The sequence below is a fragment of the Loxodonta africana genome, chromosome 21 (assembly GCF_030014295.1).
Source record: "Loxodonta africana isolate mLoxAfr1 chromosome 21, mLoxAfr1.hap2, whole genome shotgun sequence".
Taxonomy (NCBI): Eukaryota; Metazoa; Chordata; class Mammalia; order Proboscidea; family Elephantidae; genus Loxodonta; species Loxodonta africana.
In genome coordinates this window covers 50976407-50999280 of record NC_087362.1, presented here as the reverse complement: position 1 = coordinate 50999280, position 22874 = coordinate 50976407, and the positions used below count along the sequence as shown (strand labels likewise).

At 48.6% G+C, this 22874-nt stretch overlaps 1 protein-coding gene across 7 annotated transcripts in view; it reads right to left on the bottom strand.

Moving 5' to 3' along the window:
• Nucleotides 1–22874, bottom strand: part of TK2 (thymidine kinase 2) — a 31705-nt gene that overhangs the window by 2842 nt on the left and 5989 nt on the right. Inside the window, exons 2-11 of one of the 7 annotated variants that reach the window (XM_064273944.1) lie at nt 22237–22274; nt 18854–18928; nt 17544–17597; nt 14137–14226; nt 12100–12173; nt 3302–3390; nt 2719–2798; nt 2486–2565; nt 787–867; nt 321–388 (exon numbers count right to left, since the gene is read on the bottom strand). In XM_064273944.1, coding sequence (XP_064130014.1) covers nt 349–388; nt 787–867; nt 2486–2565; nt 2719–2798; nt 3302–3390; nt 12100–12173; nt 14137–14226; nt 17544–17597; nt 18854–18928; nt 22237–22274 — 701 coding nt within the window. In that variant the 3' untranslated portion in view covers nt 321–348. Of the gene's footprint in view, nt 1–320; nt 539–782; nt 868–2485; nt 2566–2718; nt 2799–3301; nt 3391–12099; nt 12174–14136; nt 14227–17543; nt 17598–18853; nt 18929–22236; nt 22275–22874 lie in introns of those variants that run through there. The other 6 variants (XM_064273950.1, XR_010318879.1, XM_064273947.1 and 3 more) reach the window with 6 other exon arrangements.

The window sequence follows — 22874 nt, the reverse complement described above, 5'->3', positions numbered from 1 at the left end:
TGGACGAGCCGTGAGTAAAAGCACATGTGAACGGCCCAAGTAGACGTCCCCAAGGCCATGCACAGAAGCCTGTGCAGGCCCTCCTGGCATCCCATACTGTGCACACTCTCTAACCATCTCAGGTACCTGTTTGCCTGCCTAAAGCAATCTAGCAACAGCAAGTCAGAGAACGAGGGGATGGGAAGTGAGGACACACCGACGGGGTAGGCACGTCACTGTCAGTTAGAAGTGATGAGCGTCAGCAAGAAAAAGGATTACCATAAAAAGCAAACATGGGAACTCAAAGACATTATTCGTCTAGGGCAAACAGTCCGACACACCTCAGCACCTCCTAAGGGCATCACTGTGTCACGGCCCAGAGCGGCAATCGATGTTCCTCCTCATGACCCTGAGTCATCGAGAAACGGTGACCCGAGGCTCTGTGTCATCCACTGAAGAAGGGGAAGGTCATATCGGAAAGACCACCATCCCAAATGGTTAAAACCAAAGCCCAGGTCTAGAGGCTTTGGTCATCGGGAACATTCTCTCCTTGGTGGTGCTGGTAAGTGAGATGTTACAGTGTTGCTGAGACAGCTCACCATCTCTCGGATCTCTGCCACTCACCCTGAGACTTAGTCCAGAAATGGGGACCAGAGGAGAGCAAGAGCCCTTCCCACCCTACCCACCTTCCTCCTTCCAGATTCTCCAGCCCTTAAGGACCCCACCCTGGTCTGCAGAGTGGCTGACATTCCCCAGGTCACTCCTCCTTCTGGAAAAGTCCCTGCCCTGTGAAGGAGGCTGACTTACCAGGACAGGGGCCGCCACGGGGAAGGGGCTTCCTTTGAGAAACCACTCCTCATAGAGCTGGTGAATGGCATCCAGGTATTCCTGCAGGGAAATCACAGAAGAGCAGGCTGTCAGGGGCACGACGGGGAGCAACCTTTCCCATCAAAGGACGTGAGCAGCTGGTGACTTGGGCAAAGGAGCTCTGCACCAGCCAACCTGACTCAGATAGGCAGCACTAAGCGCAGCCACACAGCACCACGGGCCAGGCCCTGCATCGCAGCAGTCAGAGGCACCACCTCCAGTGCCACGTCAAAAAGCACGGCCCTCTCATCTGGCTTCTCCCATTTACTGCCATTTCTCCAGCACCAAGCCACCACTACCATCACATGGGGACACCAGGTGTGGCAGCCCTGGAAAGCCTCTGAACCCTCCCCTCCCTCTGTCCTTGCCACCAAGAAGACTGAGACGCTCACAGGCTGGGAAGCCCTACTCCATCCTGTTTCTGTTCCAACAGACAATGCGTAACCTCCGGATCCTCAAGACTTCAGAAAGCCCGGCAAGGTGGTACTCAAGGGGAGAACGGCATGGACCTGCCCATCAGCCACTCGTGCATCTACGCTGGGCAGGCCTGGACAGCACACTCTCCCCACGCAGGCCCAGGTGCTCCTGGCCACCCACTGACACCTCCTCAGCAGCTCTGCTTGCCAGCCCGGGAGCCCTCGTGTAAACTGCACCACCACCTTTTCATCTGCCACCAAGTTCTACCTCACTGACAGGACAGATTTGTCCCACAGGCCTTGTCGAAACTGTTAAGGCAATAGCTTGGATAACGGCTTGGAGGAACACCAGCCGTGACATTTCCTGGGGACATGTGGGTCACTGTGCAGAGCTGCCGCACCCGTCACAGCATGGCCCAGGCCTGCTCCATTGCATTCCTCCCTCCAATCACCTGTGTCCTGGATTTCAAAGGAGCTGCCCAGAGCAAGGCTCAGCCTTCATGGCTGAAATCTACCTTACTAGTGCCAGAAAGACTCAAAATAGGGCTGGGCAGGGACTTTGGAGCTGGGAAGGCCTCCCAGGACCCTGAGTCTCGCCCATCCTGAGCTCACCGAGTCCTGTGACGTCCCACTAGGTGCCTGCCCAGCCTCTGTCTGTATACCTCCAGGGGCAGCTGCTCACACGGGGTGTTCCGTTTCATATTAACTGGATGACTACCAGATGCCAAGCCCTGGGACACATGCCTAAGACATGGGCTGCATCATGCAGGGCCCCATACGCCATGCTACGAACCAGGGACTTTATATTAGACAAGGGCATTTGTCTAGGCACTGCAGGGTTTTAGGCCGGGAGGCTGCATGGGCAGTGGTCCCTATTGGAAACATGCCCCAAGCAGCAGTGCATGAGGCTGTGAAGGATCCAGGGCAAGAAGAGCAGTTCAGAGCCTGTTGCCACAGTCCCGACTAGAGTCCATGTGCCCTGAGCCACAACCCAGAGGGGCGGGCAAGGGTGTCCCTCCACTCGGCACATATAGCTGAGCACCACCTCCGTCAGGCCCTGCTCTGAGCATTGGGAATGTGGCAGTGAGCAAGAAGGCACAGCCCTGCCCCTGGAACCCACATTCTGGTGAGGATCCAGAGGGGAGCCCAAGGTCAAGAGCCCTTCAGGAGGTGGAACCGACAAGCCCTGGTGACACCTGGGGGGAAGGGGAGGGGAGGGGCACCTCTGAGTGCAGGAGTTCCAGTCCTGAGTCAAGGACCACACGAAGTGAAGCAGATCTGACTTGTCCACACAGGTCTCCAGCTACAGAGGAAGTTCAGAATTCACCACCAATGTGCTCAATTCCTGTTTCTCTCTCTACAGCATGATGGTCTCATGGTGGGTGGGGTCGGAAGACAAAGCCAGACAGATGCACAACCGTCCAGGGTGGTCTTTAACAGGGGAGAGGGCTCTTACCAGTGGGATGACCTTCTCCTCTTCCCTGCATCTCATTTTTAACCTCTGGTAACAGGTCTCAGGAGTGGTCCGGAGATAAACTGAAGTTAAAGAAAAACATGTGTCTCTAATGACTCTGCTCCTGGCTTGGAAGTAAAAGCAAAGGAGCAGGGGAGGGAGGAAGGCAAGTGTGTAGGGGTGGTGAGAAACATCTGCCAGCAGCACCAAGAGAGATAGGCCGGGTTAGCGCTCAGCTTGACCACTGACCGGCTGTGTGGCCCAACAGACACAGTGACTCTCATCCCCTGACTTTTGTTCCCTTTGTCTATGAAGCGTCTAAGGGGTCACTGTAAGCTGGATGAGATTCCACACATAGAACTTAGCACAGGGTCTGGCACACAGTGGGTCCCAGGAAATATCTAGGTTCTGTTCACAAATCCTGTCCGCCTTTGGGGAGGAGGCTGAATTAATTTGGGGAAAGAATTGTTGATGGCAAGCGCCCAACCTGCTGCCCCTGCTGGTTTGAGACTCAGCCAAGCACAGTCTCACTAGGGCTCAGGGAAGAGCTCAGGGAGGAAGCAGGGTGTGGGGGGGGGGGTCTTACCTATCAAATCAACGGACACGTCAATGTTCCTCACGATCCAGTCAAACCATTCTGACAAAACCACATAGTCCACTTCAGGCATCTTCCCACTGCAATGAGAGAACCCACTGTGGTAAGGGCTTTGCTCACCCGTGAGAAAGTTTCTGAGCTGCACTATTTCCCAAAAGGATCTGGGAATCACTTTCATTGAAAGGGCACTGCCAACAGCACCACAGCAGAGTGTAATCCAGGCAATACTGGGTGTATAGTGATGACAAGATGCATTGTGAGACTTAAGATTTCAAGTGCTGCCTTGTCATCTTTGAGCCTCACTGGGCCCCCACGACCTAACCATGAGTACTCCTGCTCTCACCAGATATGCCCTCACTCAGCGGGAAACACCAAACTTAAGTTTGAAACCAAACTTAAGGTTTCAAACATATTCTTGCAAGGCAGTAGCAAACCGGCACATGTATTTGTGACAAATGTGGCAGACAAAGAGACATTACACCTCCAATGCAGAAAACTCGGCCATCACACAGAAGACACCTACGTATCTTAATGTTTCAAAGTGTTCGCAGAAAACTCACACAAAAGGACAGTTAAAAGACATCAGAGAAAACACTCAGCCTCACTGATACTCAAAGAAACACTAATCAAACAAAAAGGTACAATATTTCACCTGCTACACTGGTATTTTTTTTAATTTATTTTGTTATTGTTGAAAATAAACACAGCAAAACATACCCCAATTCAACATTCCTACGTGTACAATTCAGTGACACTGATTACATTCTTCAAGTTGTGTAACCATTCTCGCCCTCCTTTTCTGAGTTGCTCCTCCCCCATTAACATAAACTCACGGCCCCCTAAGGTTCCAATCTAATCTTTCAAGTTGCTGTTTTCAATCTGACCCCATATAGATAGTCCTTAAAACAGCATAATGCTCAAGGCAGACATTTTTTACTAGGTAAGCTAATATCGTTTGGTTTTAAGAAGACTTGAGGGGATATGTTTGGTTTAAGGTTTAAAGATTATCTCAGGGCAATAGTTTCAGGAGTTCATGCAGCCTCCATGGCTCCAGAAAGTCTGGAGTCCACGAGAATTTGAAATTCTGTTCTACACTTCCCTGCTTTTGATCAGGTAAGTATTTTCTTAATCGACCTTACCCACGGTTGGTAGGGTGTAGGGGGCACTCTGATACCCTGCTGGTGGTTATGAAAATGTAAACGGATGCAATCTTTCCAGAGGGCATTTGGGCAATATATATATAGCAAAAACAAACAACAACAAAAAAACCTTTGAAACTACAAACCAATTTCACTTCTAGGAATTTATTTTGTGAAAATAATCACAGATGCTCACTGTAGCACTGTTTAAAGAATGAACAATTAAATCTTGGTACACCTATATAATAGAAAACCATGCAGTAGCTGGAAGATGGTGTTATAAAATAATATTCAATGACATGGAAAATGCTCAATAGTCTAACGTTCAATGAAAACAGCAGAATATAAAACTGTAAGGGCTTCGGGAGTCGGAACCGACTCAACGGCAACTAACAACAACATAGTATGAATAGTATGACCTCACCCATATTTTAAGAAGTATTCGTTCACGTGTTTGACAAGACAGGAAGGAAAACACCGAAAGGTAAACAGTGCTCTTCTCTGAGCTGTAGGGCTATGGGAGAATTTTTTTTCTTTATTCCCTTCTCTGTTTTCCAAATTTTAACAACATATTAGTTTTCAAATCAGAGATGAGGTTACTACTACAAACTTACAGCGTTAACCAAAAAAAAAAAAAAAAGGAAGACAGAAAAGAGGTAGGAAGAAAGAGCACAAGAGTGAACACAGCACAGGAACAAACGGCACCTATGGCAATTACTGTAACACAGACAACCCTGCAGCAACAGTATTAACAAACAATGATTTACGAAGAGATACACAGGTAGAGAGCTATGCTACAGAGGTGTGAGAGGGTTTAAGGGAATGTGCCCACCCGCAGATATAGGTTAGGGTGTGGCTACCTCTACATCATATTTGTAGATGTTGCATGTATACTACCGTAGACAATAGAACACACAAGGATGCGCAGTCATGGAAGCTTATGCAAAACCAAACACCTCCCAGGACAAAGATACTAGGCTTGAAGGCTAAGGACCACAGACTAAGGGAACATTTATGTCAACTGGTACAACGGAATAAAAACAATGTTCTACATCCTACTTTGGTGAGTAGCGTCTGGGGTCTTTAAAGCTTGCGAGCGGCCATCTAAGACACAACCAGTGGTCTCTTCCAGTCCGGAGTAAAGGAGAGTGAAGAAAACCAAAGACTCAAGGGAGCAATTAGTCCAAAGGACTAATAGATCACATGCACCACAGCCTACATGACCCCAAGACCAGAAGAACTAGATGGTGCCCAGTTACCACTACTGAACATTCTCATCAGGATCACAATAGAGGGTCCCGGACAGAGAGGGAGAAAAATGTAGAAAAATTCATTTAAAAAAAGACCAGACTTACTGGCCTGATACAGACTGCATGAACTCCCAAGACTATGGCCCTAAAACACCCCTCTGACTTGGAACTGCAGCCATTCCTAGAAACCACCTGCTAGCCAAGCAACAGACAGGCCTATAAAATAAACAATGATACCTGAAAAGAACGTGCTCCACTGAACAAACAATTATGTAAGACCAAAAGGGCAACATTTGCCCAAAAGTAAAGATGAGAAAACAAGAAGGTTAAGAAAACCAGATCAAAGGAAACGGGGAACCCAGGGTGGAAATGGAGAGAAATTGACAGAGAGTAGGGATTGCAACCAATGTCCTGTTATATTTTGTGTACAATTTGTTGAATGGGAAACTAATTTGCTCTGTAAACTCACCTAAAAGACACATTTAGAAAAAAAAAAAGGGTGAACATGGGCCTTGGTGTCTCTCCTGGCTCCTGTGAGAAACGAGCCAAAGGACCCATCCGGGGAGTTTCCTCTGCCCTGAGAGGAAAGGAACAGGGAAGAGACAGAGGAATGGCAGCAGCTGGAGGAAGCAAACACATGAACAGCTGGTGAACCTCAAAGGCCCAAGAGAGAAATTCTCTCTTTTTAACATCCTCCATTGAAGCAGAGAATCCCAGGAGTAACTGTCACCAGGGGGCTCCAACCCAATCCACTTAGAACTTGGTTTGTAAGACCAGCTCCAGGGAGAGTGGTTACGCAAGGGCACTTCTGATGTTTGACTACAGAAGAGGGGTGGGAAAGCAGCTGTGGGGGGGCAAGGAGCCAATCCCCTGCCCAGACTTGTGTGTGAATGTGTGTGTGTGTTTGCCAAGCCCAGATGACACAGCACAGCACAGACTGGGAGGAACACTCTCCCCTACTCCCTGAGACCACCAAGACATCCTCAGCAGAGAAGAGCTGCGCTTGGCAGAGTGGTGGAGGGCATACGGTGCTGAGAGTACAGCAAGGGCAGCAGGGAGAGTCTTGGGGCCCTGCCTCGAAGAGTCTTCAGGCATCAGACCTCAGCAAGGAGACCAGAACAGGTGACATGGGAGGACCACCAGGGCTCCCAGAATAATTGAGGGAGGCTGCGTGGGGAAAGGGGGAGAGTGACGGACTGGGAAGAAGTCCTACAACATTGCTGAGGGAACTCTGAGCTAATGAAATTCAGGTATTAACATTAAGGGGTTGACTTTGTACCCCCAGGCTGGTATGACTGGGGACAGGGGCTTGTCTCCCCAGCATCCTTTCCCCTTTCTTCCTTCTTAAAAGTAGTTCATCATTGCTTCAGCATCCATCTCATAATCCCAAGTGCTTCAAGGAAACCTGACCCCATCCCAAGCTTTAGGGTAGGCCCAATCAGTCTAAAGGAAATCTTATTCCCTGGCCCCAGTGATTAGTTAAGAAAGCCAAACTAAGCCAATCAGTGCAGGGCATCCCCAGCAAGACATGAGGGGGTTCTGCAAGAGTTTAGGGAAAAAAGGCTTCCTCCAGCTTAGGGGAAAGCCACTGGCAAGATTACCCCCCTTTCCTCTGGTTAGCAGGTGAGAAGTCTGGAACTACCAGAGCCATTTTGTCATCATAAGAGAAGCATATTGAAGACATGAACAAGACACAGAAGAGGAAACCAGACAGAAGAAGACCAGAGTCACCAAAGCCTGCCTTAAGAGTGTAATAACAAACTCATTGTTTAGGCCACTACGTGTAGGGTCTCAGTTAGTTCCAGCTGAGAGCAGCTGATATCCAAGAAACCAAACCACTCCTCTCTCTTTGGCATATTTCCCTTCTCTGGGAAAAGAAGACCCAGAATGAAACTGACCCCAAGAGAGTGAGGATTGCCAAAAAGGAAGCTCTGGCCAGCCCCTCCACTTTTCAACCAAATGCACAGCCTGAGGAGACAGAACAGACTTGCAAACGGAGATTGGGCAAAGCAGCCCAAGCAGTAAACTCAAACAGCTGTTAAAAGATGAAAGACTGGAGGTTCTAGTCCATCCAGAGGCACCTTGGAAGAAAGGCCTGGCAACTTACTTCCAAGAAATCAGCCATTGAAAATCCTATAAAGCATAGCTCTATTCGGACACACACGGGGTCTTTCTGAGTAGGAACTGAGTCGACTCAAAGACAACAGGAAACCTTAGTGGCATAGTGGTTAAGAGCTGCTAACCAAAAGGCTGGCAGTTCAAATCCACCAGGCGCTCCGTGGAAAACCTATGAGGCAGTTCTACTCTGTCCTGCAGGGTCGCTATGAGTGAGAACTGACTTGACAGCAATAGGTTTGGGTTTGTTCAACGGCAACAGGTTTTTAGTGGCTTGGAGAAGAAACCTGCCCAACACAAAATTCTCCCAAATCACTAGGGCAGATGAAGCGTTATCAAACTCTGTCCCTGACAGACCTTACATATGTCTATGCAATGCTCAAGAGATTCTCTGTTAAATACAACATCTGAATTTCCTAAACCACAACCCAGGGTGAAAGAAGCATGGTGTTAACTAAAACCAAACCAAAAATAACAACCGAACGTCGCCTGTGCACGGAGGTATGTGGAGACATGGAGGTGGGGACTCACATCTGCAGGTGTCTCTGGGGCCTGAGAGACGCTGCTCCCCTTAGAAATCTGCTCCAGGTCTCAGGAAACCTGGGTGGCTCAGGGCCTCCCTGCCCCACCTAAACCCAGAACAAAACCCCCAACAACGAAACGTGAAGCAACAAAATGTGAAATGGAGTAATACAAGCTGGCGTGCAGGAAACAGGCAGGGAGAAGAGCTAAAAAACACTGAATGCCACATTGTTTGCCTACAGTGACACTGCCCACACAATGGCCCAGGCCAAGGCCTCTGCCAGTGTGGTATGGAGCAGTGTCTTCGGCCACAGCTGTGACCCTAATATTCCCTAGCATGTTTTCTCCTTTTCAAAATGGGCGACCGAGAGCTTGACATAGCTAATGCCATGATGAACCTATTAGCTTTTCTCCTTCCTCTGCCTGACTTCTTTCTACATACCTTTGTTAATGACTTTGTTTGGATCTGATGCTAACAACTCTGTTCTTTGTTTTGGTCTGATGCTAATAACTTTATTTTGTTCTGTCTGACCACCTGTAATTTACGACCTCCAGCATGGAGATTAGAGCCCAGATGTCTGACATGTAATATGTTTAGCCTGATAAGGAGATGTCCAGCACGCATCTCTTTAGCCTGATAAAGAGTTTCTTGTCATTATCTCATAATGAATAACTTCTCTAGCCATGCCATCCATGGGCTATGAAAACACTTCTAACCCTTGTAAAAATCATATATAAGCTCTAATGTAAAATTGCCTTTTGGGACTCCCTAGAGACAGTCTACATTATTGTCGGATCCCCACTGACAGATGCTTCCTAAATAAACCTTCTCACTCTTTCCGACTTGGAGTACATTTCACTGGCTCGACTGCTCCAGGGCACAGGCCCTAATTAGGCAACACAGCCACAGAGAATGGAGAATACAGAACTGACCCATCAGAACTGCGATGAAGGACCATGGGGGGAGTTATCAACACCTACAGCTGAAACAGTGGTCTGTGACAAGCAAAGACAAATGGCTCCTGGGAAACTTCAATGCGGTTGGGCAGCAGACAGGTGGTATATGTATGCGGGGCGGGGGGAGGGTCGGTGGAGAGCTGACAAATTTCATGAAGACCAAGGTAGGCAAGGGCCCATATAAGGGTCACAAGACCTAAGCTAGACAACTGTCTATAGGCTATCCAGAGAAGGACTATGAGAACTAGAGATGAGAAATGGGCTCAGAGAGGTTAGAAATTTGGTCACACTCAACAGAGAACAAACATCAGAACCAGGATAGAATCCAAGTCCACCTAACTCCATGCCTCACTCTCTCCCCGGACCTCTGATCATTCCAAGTTACCTTCTTCAAAAACAGCCACCAAGTGTGGCAAAGAAGCTGACAAGCTGACTCTGACTAGAAGACAAATAATCCAGCTACATGCAGTTCACAGGAAATCCCATCCCACTGCCCAGAATCTGCCCGTCAGGCTTGAATCAACAACAAGGGGCTCCCGTTTGGTTGCTCTCCTTTTTCCTGCCTGTCCTCCCTCTGGCAGAGAGAACACAGGAGAGCAAAGGGTCAGCTAGAGCTAGTAGTGGACGCCTCATGTCCCCCCAGAAACGCAGGCAGATGGGTGAAGATGGGGCCCAGCAACAGAAATGCTACCTGCTGGAAGGGCAACCAGAGCCCATGAGAAATGTCAGAGGACAGAGCTACAGTCAGGACTTGCTCTTGCTGCCTGTTCTAACTCCACAGCATTGGGTATAATGCACAGAATAGACTTGGGGCAGAGGGTCTCGTTTCTGGGGCTACACAAGCTCCAGGGCACCATCCATGGCAGGATCAGGACCCGTGGGAAAAGCCTTTTTAGTGTCCCATGAAAGGAAGGGTATGAAACAGCAGGGGCTGGAGTCAAAGGCCAGCTGCAGGTCCCACTGCCCAACAATAGTTAACAAGTACCTACCCACCAGCAGCCCACTCTTGGCCTGTCCGAGCTAGGCAAGTAACCCAGATGCCATCCCTGCCCTCCAGGAGCCTATGGGCCAGGTGGGGAACGAGTAATAGACAGTTAAACAAATGAACATTCATTAAGTTGAACCACATGAAACTGTTGTTTTTTAGGTCGAAATTGGTCACATACAACAATTTCTTATGGTTCAGTGTAACTAGAAGTTGTCTTAAATACAAAGAAATTCAACTGAAAGCAGTAATTAAGACTAATAAAGGGCATGAGACCAGAAGAACTGGATGGTACCTGGCTACCATTACTGAACATTTTGATCAAAGATGCCATAGAAGAATCCTGATCAAAAGAGGGGAAATGCAGAACAGAATTTCAAATTCTCACAGACTCCAGACTTCCTGGAGCCATGGAGGCTGGGTGAACCCCTGAAACTATTGCCCTGAGAAAATCTTTAAACTCTAAACCAAAAATATCCCCCAAAGTCTTCTTAAAACCAAACAATAGTTTAGCTTAACTAGTAAAAAATGTCTGCCTTGAGCATAATGCTCTTTTAAGAACTATCTATATGGGATCAAATCAACAACAGCAACTTGAAAGATTAGATAGAAACCTTAGGAGCACTGAGTTTATATTAATGGGGAATGAACAACTTAGGAGGGTGAGGATGGTTGCACAATGTGAAGAATCTAATCAACATCCCTGAATTGTATATGTAGAAACTGTTCAATTGGTGTTGTTTTGCTATGTATATTCTCAACAACAAAATAAAAAAATTACAGAGAAAAAAAAAGAATAACAAGGGGACTCAACCCAAATAGACAGGGTAGTCAAGGAGGGTCGGGAGAAGAGGTGACATTTGAGACAGCTGCAGAGGAGAGGAGCCAGCAGGTGGAGAGTGGAAGAGGAGTGTCCTATGCTGCTATGAGGACCAGCTCTGTGAGGCACTGTCAGCAGCACCCTGAAGCTCAAAGCAGGAAGAGGTAGTAATATGGGGGTGGGGGGGGACCAGGCACAGGCTACCAGGAAGGGAGAGGTGTCTAAGAAGCAGTAACTTCAGACCCAACCTGCAACCCGCTTCCCCCAAAACCCCTGAAAATCAGCGGCCAACCTAGCATAGAAATGGAGGGCCCCACGCCTCTGAGGCCTCAGTACTGATAGGCCACCAGAGTCCTGCAACTCTATATATACGACAGTCTTCCCATGAAGGCAGAGGCAGTTTTGGGTCAAAACCACACCATTATACACACTGTGACAGAATGGTCGCTCTAGTCACCCCAATTCTTCACCCTTTCTGTACCCTCACCTCACCCTGCGCCATGTAACTTACAGACCCTCCCACCACTGATGCTCAGGCCATGTGGCCTGCTTTGACCAATGGGATGCTAGCAACGTGAAGCAGAGGCCTGAAAGGGTGCCCATGCATTTCCCGAAGCACTTTTGCCTCTCCCGCCACCGTAAGAAGGGAAAGTCCAGGCTAGCTGGCTGGTTCCAGGAGGAGGATGAAGGCAAGAGGAAGGAAGAGGAGCCACTCCAGTCACCCCTGCCGAGGCCATCCAGACCTGCCAGCCCCCAGACCTACGACTGAGCCCAGCCAAGGTCAGCAGCTGCCTGGCCAACCACCTAGCTGCATGGGCATGAACAGACAGCTGTTTGCCACCGAGGTTTCCTGATGGTTTGTTACACAGCATTACTGAGGCCATAAATAAGTGATACAACATGGTAGTTACTCAACATCTGTCCATTGAATAAACAAGTTCCAATTTTACTTCTAAATATTTATGGCTTAATAAATTATTAAATTGTGCAAACTTTGGTACCTTCTATACAGGTTTTCTACAAAAACGTATCTTGCGCTGTGAATCGACCTCTCCATCAACCGTACAGGTGACGTCTAAAGGAAAGCAAAAAGTGATTCACTAACTCAGGCAAAGAAGAGGTCAGGAAGCATTGAGAAGGGTCTGTTACTCCCCTGTCTAAGGTCTTTGCTGAGTATGAGAACTCAGAGGCCGCAGGGAAGGGGAGGTAGTCACCAGAGGAGAACCCAGGTGTGACCTGAAGCTCAGCTGTGTTCCTCCCTCTGACCTGGGCCCTTGCCATGCCCTGGACATCAGTAGGCAGCATAGCAGTGCCCAGCTGAGGGCTCCACAGCAGGTTCCTTCACAGGAGAGGTGAGCCTCAACTGGAATGTGAATTTGAGAAAGTGCTGGAAAAACTGCGAAGTGCTGCCCAGAGGCAAAGTGTGGTGATTATTCCAGACCTATATCCATATGGTGAATCTGTGTAAGTGCAGGGATCTGTATGCCTGAGCTAGAGCTCCATGGGAGTTGGGGGATACTGGTGAGGTTCTGGGGGCTCTGCCACTGGTGCCTGAGGGTCTGGCCCACAAGAGGCCTTCAACTTAGCTGCCTCCCCACAGGGCCTGTGCAGAGATCACTGCAGCCCTTTCTAAGTTGGGAAGAACTGTGTCCAGGAGGAAGAAGATGCTGGCCATGCCCCTCTCCACCAGGGTGTTCCACCCTCCACCAACGACCTTTCTCTTTGTCCACAGTGTACCTCTGGGAACCAGGAGAGGCCCTCGTTCTTGATACCAAGTGAGTTAGCACTGCCTCCCCACTCAGCAGCCCAGGGCACCCACCCATGGGACCTGGGCCAGCAAACCAGAGCTCTCCCTGCTTGTCCACCTGTCCTCTGTCCATCCATCTTCCTTTCCATTTTTCCACCTTCTCTTCACTTACGACTCTTGTGCCAGCTCCCCAATCATCCATCTGTCTTTCTGCTCATCTTTCTCAGTCTGTCCATCTCTTTCTCTCTCCCTCCCTCATGGAAGGACACACTTATGCCCCATCTTAATTAGCCTTGTGGATATATTAGGCGTAATTTAGGTTTGTAACTGAGGGCCACTCTGGAAAAGCAGGGTAGGCAAGAGGGAAAAGAGTCAACTTCAGATCCTCTCATCTGTACCTTTTAGACAGATGTGGTGAGGTAGAAGTTTATATTCATCAAAAAGGTTCAGCTTACATCCTGACATTTTTAAAGACACAGATTTGTAGAAGGCCTATAACTATAGTTGCAAGTGCCCAGGCCCGATGGCTGTGCCAACATAACTGGTTACAGGGATAACCCATCTCCTTCATGGAGCCTCCAAAGCCAGTCTCTTAGGTTGTGCTTACAATTTTGAACCACAGGTGCCAATCAGAATCTCCTCAGCCGCCCTTTCTTCTAAGAGACCCTGCCCCTATTCACGTCCCTACTGGCGGAATGGGCCTAAGCAGCCCTGTTTGTGCCCTATTATCCCGCCCCTACACCTGACTGGTTCAGGGCGGGACACCTGACCCAAACTGAGCCAATCAGATTCTGCCTCTGAAGAATGTGCACTAAGAGGCAGACCCTGTGAGCTTAGTTAGGTCAGTGTTCTCAAATTTCCCCATGTATCAAATTCACCTGCAGGTCTTGATGAACAAGGTTGCTGGGCCGTGTCCCCAGAATTTCTGATTCAGCAGGTCTAGGGTGGGGCCAGAGACTTTGCATTTTGAACAAATTCCCAGGTGCTGCTGCACTTTGAGGAGAACTGAGTCAAATGGCATTGAGCCCAGGAGTGGCAGGGTCATGAAGGCTTGGGCTCAGGGCAGTAGCACAGCAACCACTTGGCTAGCTGAGGTTGGCAGGGGAATGGAGGCTGGTCCTCAGACAGCCACAGGGACAGGAGACCTTGGCCCCAGAGACACAGAAGGCTGTGCCCACTGAAGGCCCAGCTGAGCTTCCTTGTGACATAGGTTTCCCTTCCTTACAATCACACACCTGACTTGACAAAAAAATTTTTTAAAGAAGGTTGAAACTGAGCATCCAGAACATACCTGAGGACGAGTGTGCTGGTCCAGCATGGTGAGCTGCACATACGTCTGCAGTGTGAGGCCCCATCGACAGGGGTCACAGTACATCAGACCCTGCAGAAGGAGAACGCAGCCCTTTACCTCAAAGTGGCATCTGCAGGACCCTGGTCTGTTTGGTCACTGACAGCCATCTCACGAAATCAGGGCTTTGAACTGGTTCACTGTGGTTGCAACCCCTGCTGAGAATTTCCATTTCTAACAGGCTCCCTGCTGGAATTTATTTGCACCCCAGATATACTGAATCAGGATCTGCATTTTAACACGACCCCCAGGTGATTCTTATGTAACTTCCTGGGAACGCATTAAAAATGCAAACGTGTAACATGGTTTGAGGGGACTTCTAAGTCAATTGGCAAAATAATTCTATTATGAAAACATTCTGCATCCCACTTTGAAATGTGGCGTCTGGGGTCCTAAATGCTAACAAGCCGCCATCTAAGATACATCAATTGGTCTCAAGCCACCTGGAGCAAAGGAAAATGAAGAACACCAAGGTCACACAACAACTAAGAAACCAAGAGACAGAAAGGGCCACATGAACCAGAGACCTACATCATCCTGAGACCAGAAGAACTAGTTGGTGCCCGGCCACAATCGATGACTGCCCTGTCAGGGAGCACAAGAGAGAACTCCTGAGGGAGCAGGAGATCAGTGGGATACAGACCCCAAATTCTCATAAAAAGACCATACTTAATGGTCTGACTGCGACTAGAGGAATCCCGGCGGCAATGCTCCCCAGACCTTCTGTTGGCACAGGACAGGAACCATCCCCGAAGACAACTCATCAGACATGAAAGGGACTGGTCAGCGGGGGGGAGAGAGATGCTGATGAAGAGTGAGCTAATTAAATCAGGTGGACACGGGAGAGTGTGTTGGCAACTCTTGACTGGAGGGGGGATGGGAAGATAGAGAGGGAAGATGGCAAAATTGGCACGAAACAAGAGACTGAAAGGGCTGACTCAATAGGGGGAGAGCAAGTGGGAGAAGGGAGTAAGATGTATGTAAACTTACATGTGACAGACTGATTGGAATTGTAAATGTTCACTTGAAGCTTAATAAAAGTTAATTTAAAAAAAAAATGCAAACGTGTGAAACCCAGGAATGAGGCTGGGGTCAGAAATGAATACAAGAAGACTGCAGAGCCCTCAGAACTGGACAGACAGAAGACAGGCACCAGAGCAATCATACAACAGCCCAGCAACAGCTATAACAGGAGCTGATATAAAGTCCCTGGGAACGTTCATTCAGTAAATGCTCACTGAGCCCCTGCAGTCTTTTCCCTGTCAAGCAGCCAAAGTGAGCCTGGTCAACCTCAATCATTATCCCGCTCAGAACCTTCCAGGGACTCCCCACTGCATTCAGAATGAAATCCAAAGCCCTCACCACAGCCCACAGGGCCCTAAAGAATCCCTTCTGTCTTCTCTGTCTCCTACCATTCTCCCTCCAGCTCAGTCAGCCTCCAAGCACACAACACGAGCCTCCTTTGTGTTCCCCAAACACACTGAGCACAAGTCTACCTCAAGGCCTTTGCATTTGCTGTTCCTTCTGTCTGGACGCTCTGCCTCCAGATACCTGCACTGCTCACACCTTCACTTTGTTTAGGTCTCTGCCCAAATGTCACTCATCAGGGCCACTTTCCCTGGCTATCCTATCTAGAAGTCCCCACCCCATCTCCCATAGACATCAGATCCAAATCACTTCATGCCCCTTATTCCCCTTGCTCATAATCTTATTCTGTTCTTTTCCTTTCCATATTTTTTTTTCTCTTAGGCTAACTCATGGAGCTCTGAGGCTCTGCATTGAACAGTGCAAACCTTCCTACCGACAGGTGAAAGACCATCTCAGGAAGGTTAGGAGAAGCGCTCCCTCCTGCCCACAGCTGCAGACGCAGACCCCTCTCTGCATCAGAAAACCAATTCAGATCAAGTGATCACGTGAGACTATACACAGAAGTACTAATCTTGCTCTTCTGTGCAGAGGGAAAACATGTGTAAAGCTGTCTAATTCTGATGTATTTTTTATCATAAAACTCTCATTACAAGGATATTAGGACTTCTGAGACCTTGACTCTGTCCTGGGAAACGTCACCTAAAACCCCTACCGTCTGCAACTCTAGCTGTCTTACTTAATAACCCAGCCCTGGCCTTGCCCTGTTTTCTGCAGAATATGTGTCTGAGGCTTCTTTGTTGCACCCAAAGAGGATGACTGGTATTCCATTCTTCTTCCACAGGCAGAGAGGTAAAATTGATTTTAAGACTCCGTGGATTCGTTGTTCAAAGAAAGAGTCAGAGGTTTTGTCTTACGTAACATCTTTTTCCCTGCCTTAGCTGTCCCCATAGCTCTTTATCACCACCTGATGTATTATACATGTCTGCTGCCTCCCTACACTGGACTGTTGGAGCCAGGAGAGCAGGGGCTTTGTGATGCTCACTGCTGCGTTCCCAGCATCTAGAATGGTGTCTGGCACGTGTAATAAACATTCACTGAATGAATGAATGAAGCAACATCTACTATGTGCTAGGCAACACACTGTTCTACCATATAATGGCAAACAAAAACAGACATACACAGTCCCTGCCCCTAATAGAACTAAGGGTCTAATCAATCACACAAGGAAATACCAACCGTATTGCTAGAAATAGGGGCAGGGGGGTGTGAGATGGGGGTGGTGTGGCACAGGCTTCAGAGTCCAAGGTTCAAATCTAGATCTGTCATTTACCAGATGTGTGACCTTGGGCAACTTACCTGAGCTGCAATTTCCTCACCTGAAAAATGAGACTAATAGTACCTGTGTCATGGGGCAGGGGCCTAGAACCTACATCCTTTCTTATGCTCCCTCTTTTAGCATCCAGATCTCTCCAGCACCCAGAGCCTTTGGAACCAGGATTGAGGAGGGGGACAGGCACGGTGCAGCCCCTGCTTGTTAAGTCCACCCTTGGGAAAGCAGACAGGTAGCTTCAGGGTGAGCAGGGGGGCATCCCTGTCCTTGGACATGCCAAGTACAACTCAAATCAGGGGTTTGCCATGGACCCTGGTTACTTGGAGATAGGTCCTGGGGGACCAGGCCTGGGTTCTGGTAGGCTTCTTTTAGGAGAGGGTGGTGGTGGAATGAGAAGAGGAAGATGGGCCGCCGAGGTTGGCCACTTGAGAGAGCAGACGAGAGGTCCTCCCACCCCACCTCAGATATTTGACCTCAGAACACCAACATGCCGCCATTTTCCACTTGTCCCCTCCCTCCTCCTCTGACACAGCTAAGAGGGGGGAATATGCCCAGGCAGGATGGCAGATCAGGCTCAGACTCAGGCATCAGCACCACCTTTCCCAGCTGTTCGGGGGGGACTTGGTGGCTCATGCTAGAGCAACCTGCTCACCAGAGGATTATGGCCACGGACATTTCTCCACTTGGGCACAGGCTCCGTCAACACCTGGAAGGAAAGAAAATGTCAGGGAGCTGTTCTCCCTCAGGTCTGAACTCTGTGAAAGTATGCAAGTGTTGAGAGAGAGAGAGACAGAGGATCAATCAAGATTCGGGTACCCAGGGAGGGCCAAACTGGCTGAGCAGACCCATCTGGAGGGCCACAACCCCGTCTAGACATGACTTCCTCATGCAACTTCCAGAAATGCTGAGGACATTCTATCTACCTCTGTAGGCAAGCATATATGCATCCCACCTCTCCAGCTGCCCTGGGAGCTCCCCCAAGGCCAGACTGGTCCTCTCTAGACCTTTTCCCAGCCTCCAGCCCATACTGCTCACCATGTCGAGCTGGGCAGAAAGGTGGGAGGAGCCAAGAGGGAAGCCAGACAGACCCAGGCTTCGTGCCCAGGTCTCCTGCTGGGAGCTCTGCCACAACCTCAACAGATGGCTGTGCCTTGATTTCCTCCCTCTAGTCTTTGCATTGGACACACTGGCAGCTAAAAGCCTATGTTTCTTTAGTAGCCTCCCTGTCTTCCTGGCCTGGAAGCCATTCTCTCCCTCTGGTCCCATCTGAACTTTCAGATGACTGCCAACTTCACCACCTTGTGTCTCCTGAGACACAGATCAGGCCCTCTCTGCAGCATTTAAAGTCTCTGTCTGTGGGCGGGGCAGGGCTTTCACCTCCCCTGATTCCTGGCTGTGCAAGAGCCTTTCTGAGTGTAAGGTCATATGCTGGGAAGAATTTAAGTGATGTTCTGAGGCCAAGATTTTGAGAGTACCAGGATCCATCTGCGAACCTTCAGAATAAACATTAGCAGGGCCATAGGACACAAGAGCCCAAAGAAAAGCAATTGAATGGGACCCCGAGGAGTGCCCCCACACACACACACTCTCCACTCCTCTGTGATTTGGCTCATGCTGTTCCTTCTGCCCAGCATGCCCAGCCTACCCTACTTCACATCAACTTTCACACTATATGGAAAACACCTACACAGCCTTCAAAATCCAGTTCAAATACCCCTCATCTGTACATCATTCTCTGCCTGTCCCAACTGCCTCCTTCTTCTGGGTCTCTCAGCATTCAGTTCCTATCCCCTGATGAAACATCCACTACTCCACTCAGACCCATCAGAGGCTGGGTCACAGGCAACCTTGCTCCCTGGGCCCAGTTCACCTTTTATTTCTATTGGACAGGCCTGGCCTACGCCCGCTCTAAATCACTCCAAGGTTTTTCAGGCTCTTTGGAACCCAGTAGGGAGGCCGTACCTCTAGGTCTGTGGTGCTGGAGAAGAACTCCAGGCACGTGGACTTCCCACTTGCAATATTGCCCTCGACACAGATCTGGCAAAAGACAAACATATGTTAGAAGCAGAAATCACAAGCCCAGGGGAACATCAGGGAATGATGTCTTGGGAAGGGCTCATGTGAACAGAATAACTGTTTCAGCCCAAGACTTCAATGTATAAACCAAAAACCATTCTCAGGAAACCCCCGTATCCCACTGTTAATAATAAACAAACAGATCCCCCCTCAGCGGCAGGCTCAAGGCCCCCACTGGTGGTCACCAGACGACTCCCCATGAGACCAGGCCCTCCTAGAGCATGCATGGCTTGCCCACCCACCCTAGGCCTGCCCTTCCCTAGCTCGACTCACCAGACCTAAGTGTCTTGCCCCCACAACCAGAACTGAGGTCTCTGAGGTCGGGAAGCATGTATGTTATCCGGTGCTTAACTCACTGCTTTGTGCAGAATGAAGCACTCAGTCATTGATTAGAAGATATTAGCAAAGGGGAGAAAAAGAAAAGCCAGGACTTGAGCACCTTGTAGGCCTGGCCCTAGGACAGGTGACATGCACCATGATTGCATTTAATCCCTCCAGAACCTGAGAAGTGGGTCCTTACATTCCTGACAGAAGAGAACAATGCACTAACAGGAAGGACTAAAGCAGGAGGACAGCTCAAGCTTACAATCTGCTCATAATGACCGTATCTGGTGGGTAGGAGGGGCCACAAACTGCAGTCTGGGGTCTTTCTCCACCAAAAACCAAGGAGCCTCTCCTACAAATACCTCATTGTAGGGGAAGAAAGCATCCAAGACCACCTGGGAGGTTTCACAACTCTCTTCATCTAGCCGCAGCCCAGACTAATTAACCCACGATCTCTGAGGATGGTGCATAGGCATCAACCTGTCAAAGTCTCCAGGTGATTTCACAGGCAGCTAAGGCTGCATTCCACTGGTCTGCAGGGTTTCTCAATGTGTAACCCAGACTCCCTGCTTCAGAATTCCGGATGAGTTTGTTAGACATGAGGATCCTGTAGCACCCAGGCCCTCGGATTTGGACTATGGGCTGGGCCTCAAACCTGCTGCCCGGGGACTCTAATGAGGCTCTGCTCAGCTGGGCACTGCCAGGTGACGCAGGCCAAGTAGTTTTGGCTCCAGCAGATTATGGGGCAGCTCCATCACAGTAAGAAGACAAACTGGCCCTTGAGTACACACAGAGAACTGCCTGTCCTACGGCACAGTGGCCCGTTCCTTTACACACGGGCTGGAGGCACCCAGAGCAACGCAGGTCACTTAGGTAACTTGCCAAGGAGCCAGGCCTGGAAGAGGACAGTCAGAAATCACACCCAGGCCTGGCAGGCACTTCTCATGACCCCAGTCAGGCCCTACATAAGACACTGGGTCACAGTGGGCCAGTTTCACCTCGCCCACTTCACTCAGGCTACTGTGAAGGTTTCCCCCACCTTCATCCTAAAAGTACCCCAGATGGCTCAACAATGACACTTCCAACAGATACCAGGCCACCCTCCAGTCCACGCTCCTCCCAGCTACTGTTAGAACCCCAAACTACAAACTGACCGGAAGGGGTGTCCAAAAGGCACAGAGACCCCACTTGGGGGCTACTCAATTTTAGTTTTTGATGTTTCAAAGGAAACAACTTTTCCTCTTCCTAGATATTTAAAAAGAGCTCCATCTATACATCATTCTACAGACTTCCCCCCCCCCTTCGGATTATGCTTCACATATTTTTATCTTGTTTTTTTGTGTTTTTTTTTTTCATCTTACACAGTAAGTACTTTCCCAAGTCATTAAGTGTTTTTCAAAAACATGATTTTGAGCAGCTGAATAATATTCCATCATATAAGAGATACCATGACTAACTGAAATCCCTACTGCAGAATGTTAAGTTCTGTCCAATTTTTTATTACAAAATCATGTAGTGATGATTTGTGTGTGTGTGTGTGTGTGTGTTTAGTTTTGGTGATAACTTTTTTTTTTTGATACTATAAATACTATGGTGGTGAACATCCCTGAACAAAAATCTTTGTCACTGCCTACAACTACTTCCCTTCAATAGATTTCTAGAAGTGTAATCACTCAGTCAAAGGATAAATGGGTTCTGATGCTGATGCTTGGTACCAAATCACCCTCCAGAACTGTTGCCCAACTCACATCCCCTTTAGTGGAATGGGAAACCCTGGTGGCGTAGCGGTTAAGTGCTACGGCTGCTAACCAAGAGGTCGGCAGTTTGAATCCACCAGGCGCTTCTTGGAAACTCTATGGGGCAGTTCTACTCTGTCCTATAGGGTTGCTATGAGTCGGAATCGACTCAATGGCAGTGGGTTTGGTTTGGTTTGGGGTTAGCAGAATGAGTGTGTGCCTTAACGCACACCCTGCTAACATCAGGTATAAAAAACTAAAACAAAACCAGTTGCCATTGAGTCGATTCTGACTCTTGGTGACCAAATGTGTTGCAGACTAGAACTGTGCTCCACAGGGCTTTCAGTGCTGTGACCTTTTGAAGGGAGATTGCCAGGACTTTCTTCTGAGGTCCCTCTGGGTAGATTCACATGGCCAACCTTTAAGTTAGTAGCAAAACGCTTAACTGTTTGCACCACCCAGGAGCCCCAATACTGGGTATCAAACCAAAAACCCCTTGCTGTCGAATCAATTCTGACTCATGGCAACTTCATGTATTAGAGCAGAATTGGGTATATCTTGTTCTAAATCTTTGTTAATTTTATTTGGCATTTAGTATTAGCTCCTGCATATCCTGTGTTTTGCAAACTTTATAACACTGATCCTTGTAACAACCACATGAAGTATTATTTTCCCCTTTATCCAGATGGGGAAACTGAGGCTTTAAGAGGTTAAGGGCTTGTCTACCTCTAGTAATAGCAGAGTTGGGATTGGAACCCAGGTGTGTCTAACTCCAAAGCCTTTATATCTCCATGCTTCAAAAGCATCCTTTCACTGAGAGGGAGAGTGAATACGTTTCAGGTTTATTCCAAAACCAAAAACCAAACCTACTGCCATCGAGTCGATTCTGACTCATAGCGACCCTACAGGACAGAGCAGAACTGCCCCATAGTTTCCCAGGAGTGCCTGGTGGATCTGAACTGCCGACCTCTTGTTTAGCAGCCATAGCATTTAACCACTACACCACCTTAGCCATTAATAAATTCCCTTAAGAAATATCTGTTCAGGTCCTTTGTTCATGTGAAAATGTTAGTGACCTGTGCTTCTTTTTAACCTATCTTTGGAATTTATTTTTTAAATCTGATTTCCAGTACAACGAATGAACGGACCCTCCTTCCACCAAAGAAATATTATCCTACACTGGAAAGTGCTCATAAAAGAGGGACTTACCACTGACTTTTTCTCTTTTTCATTTTCTCTGTCTTTACCTATAAAAGAAATCAATGCTTAAACCTAGTTTTAAACAACTAATTATTTTGTCATAATTTGCAAAAACACCCATAAAATAGTCATTTTTATGCTTGCTCCTTGGCCTAAAGATGTTTTCCAAGCCACCTGGGACTCTGCACCGAGGGAAGGCAGCAGACTATCCACTGCTCTATGCGCCTGCCTTCGTCCTGCTGCCCTGTCTGGGCCTCAAATGTGCTCAGCTTTTTTCACTTAGTATATTTCTCATTTCCCACATATTTTACATTTACAGTCTCCACAGAAGTGTGTCCCGCAAATAAAAACGCGGTGTGGCCTCTAGAAATGGCACACGGGGTAAGACTGGGCACGGGCATGGACTTCGTGGGGACCCAGGTTTCTGGCATCTTCGCCCACCCACCTACAGCTGGCTCGGAGAAGCCTCTAAACAATCTGAGGCCTCGGAACACCATAACTTGCTAGAATGGTCGCCACCATCCTGGTAAGGAGGAGGCGGGGTCCGCACTCCTAGAGAGGGGTAGAAGAGACAGACCCTAGGAACCTAAACTATCCAACACTGACTAGCTCGCGCCAGGATTTGCTGGGGATTGGTTAGACGCAGC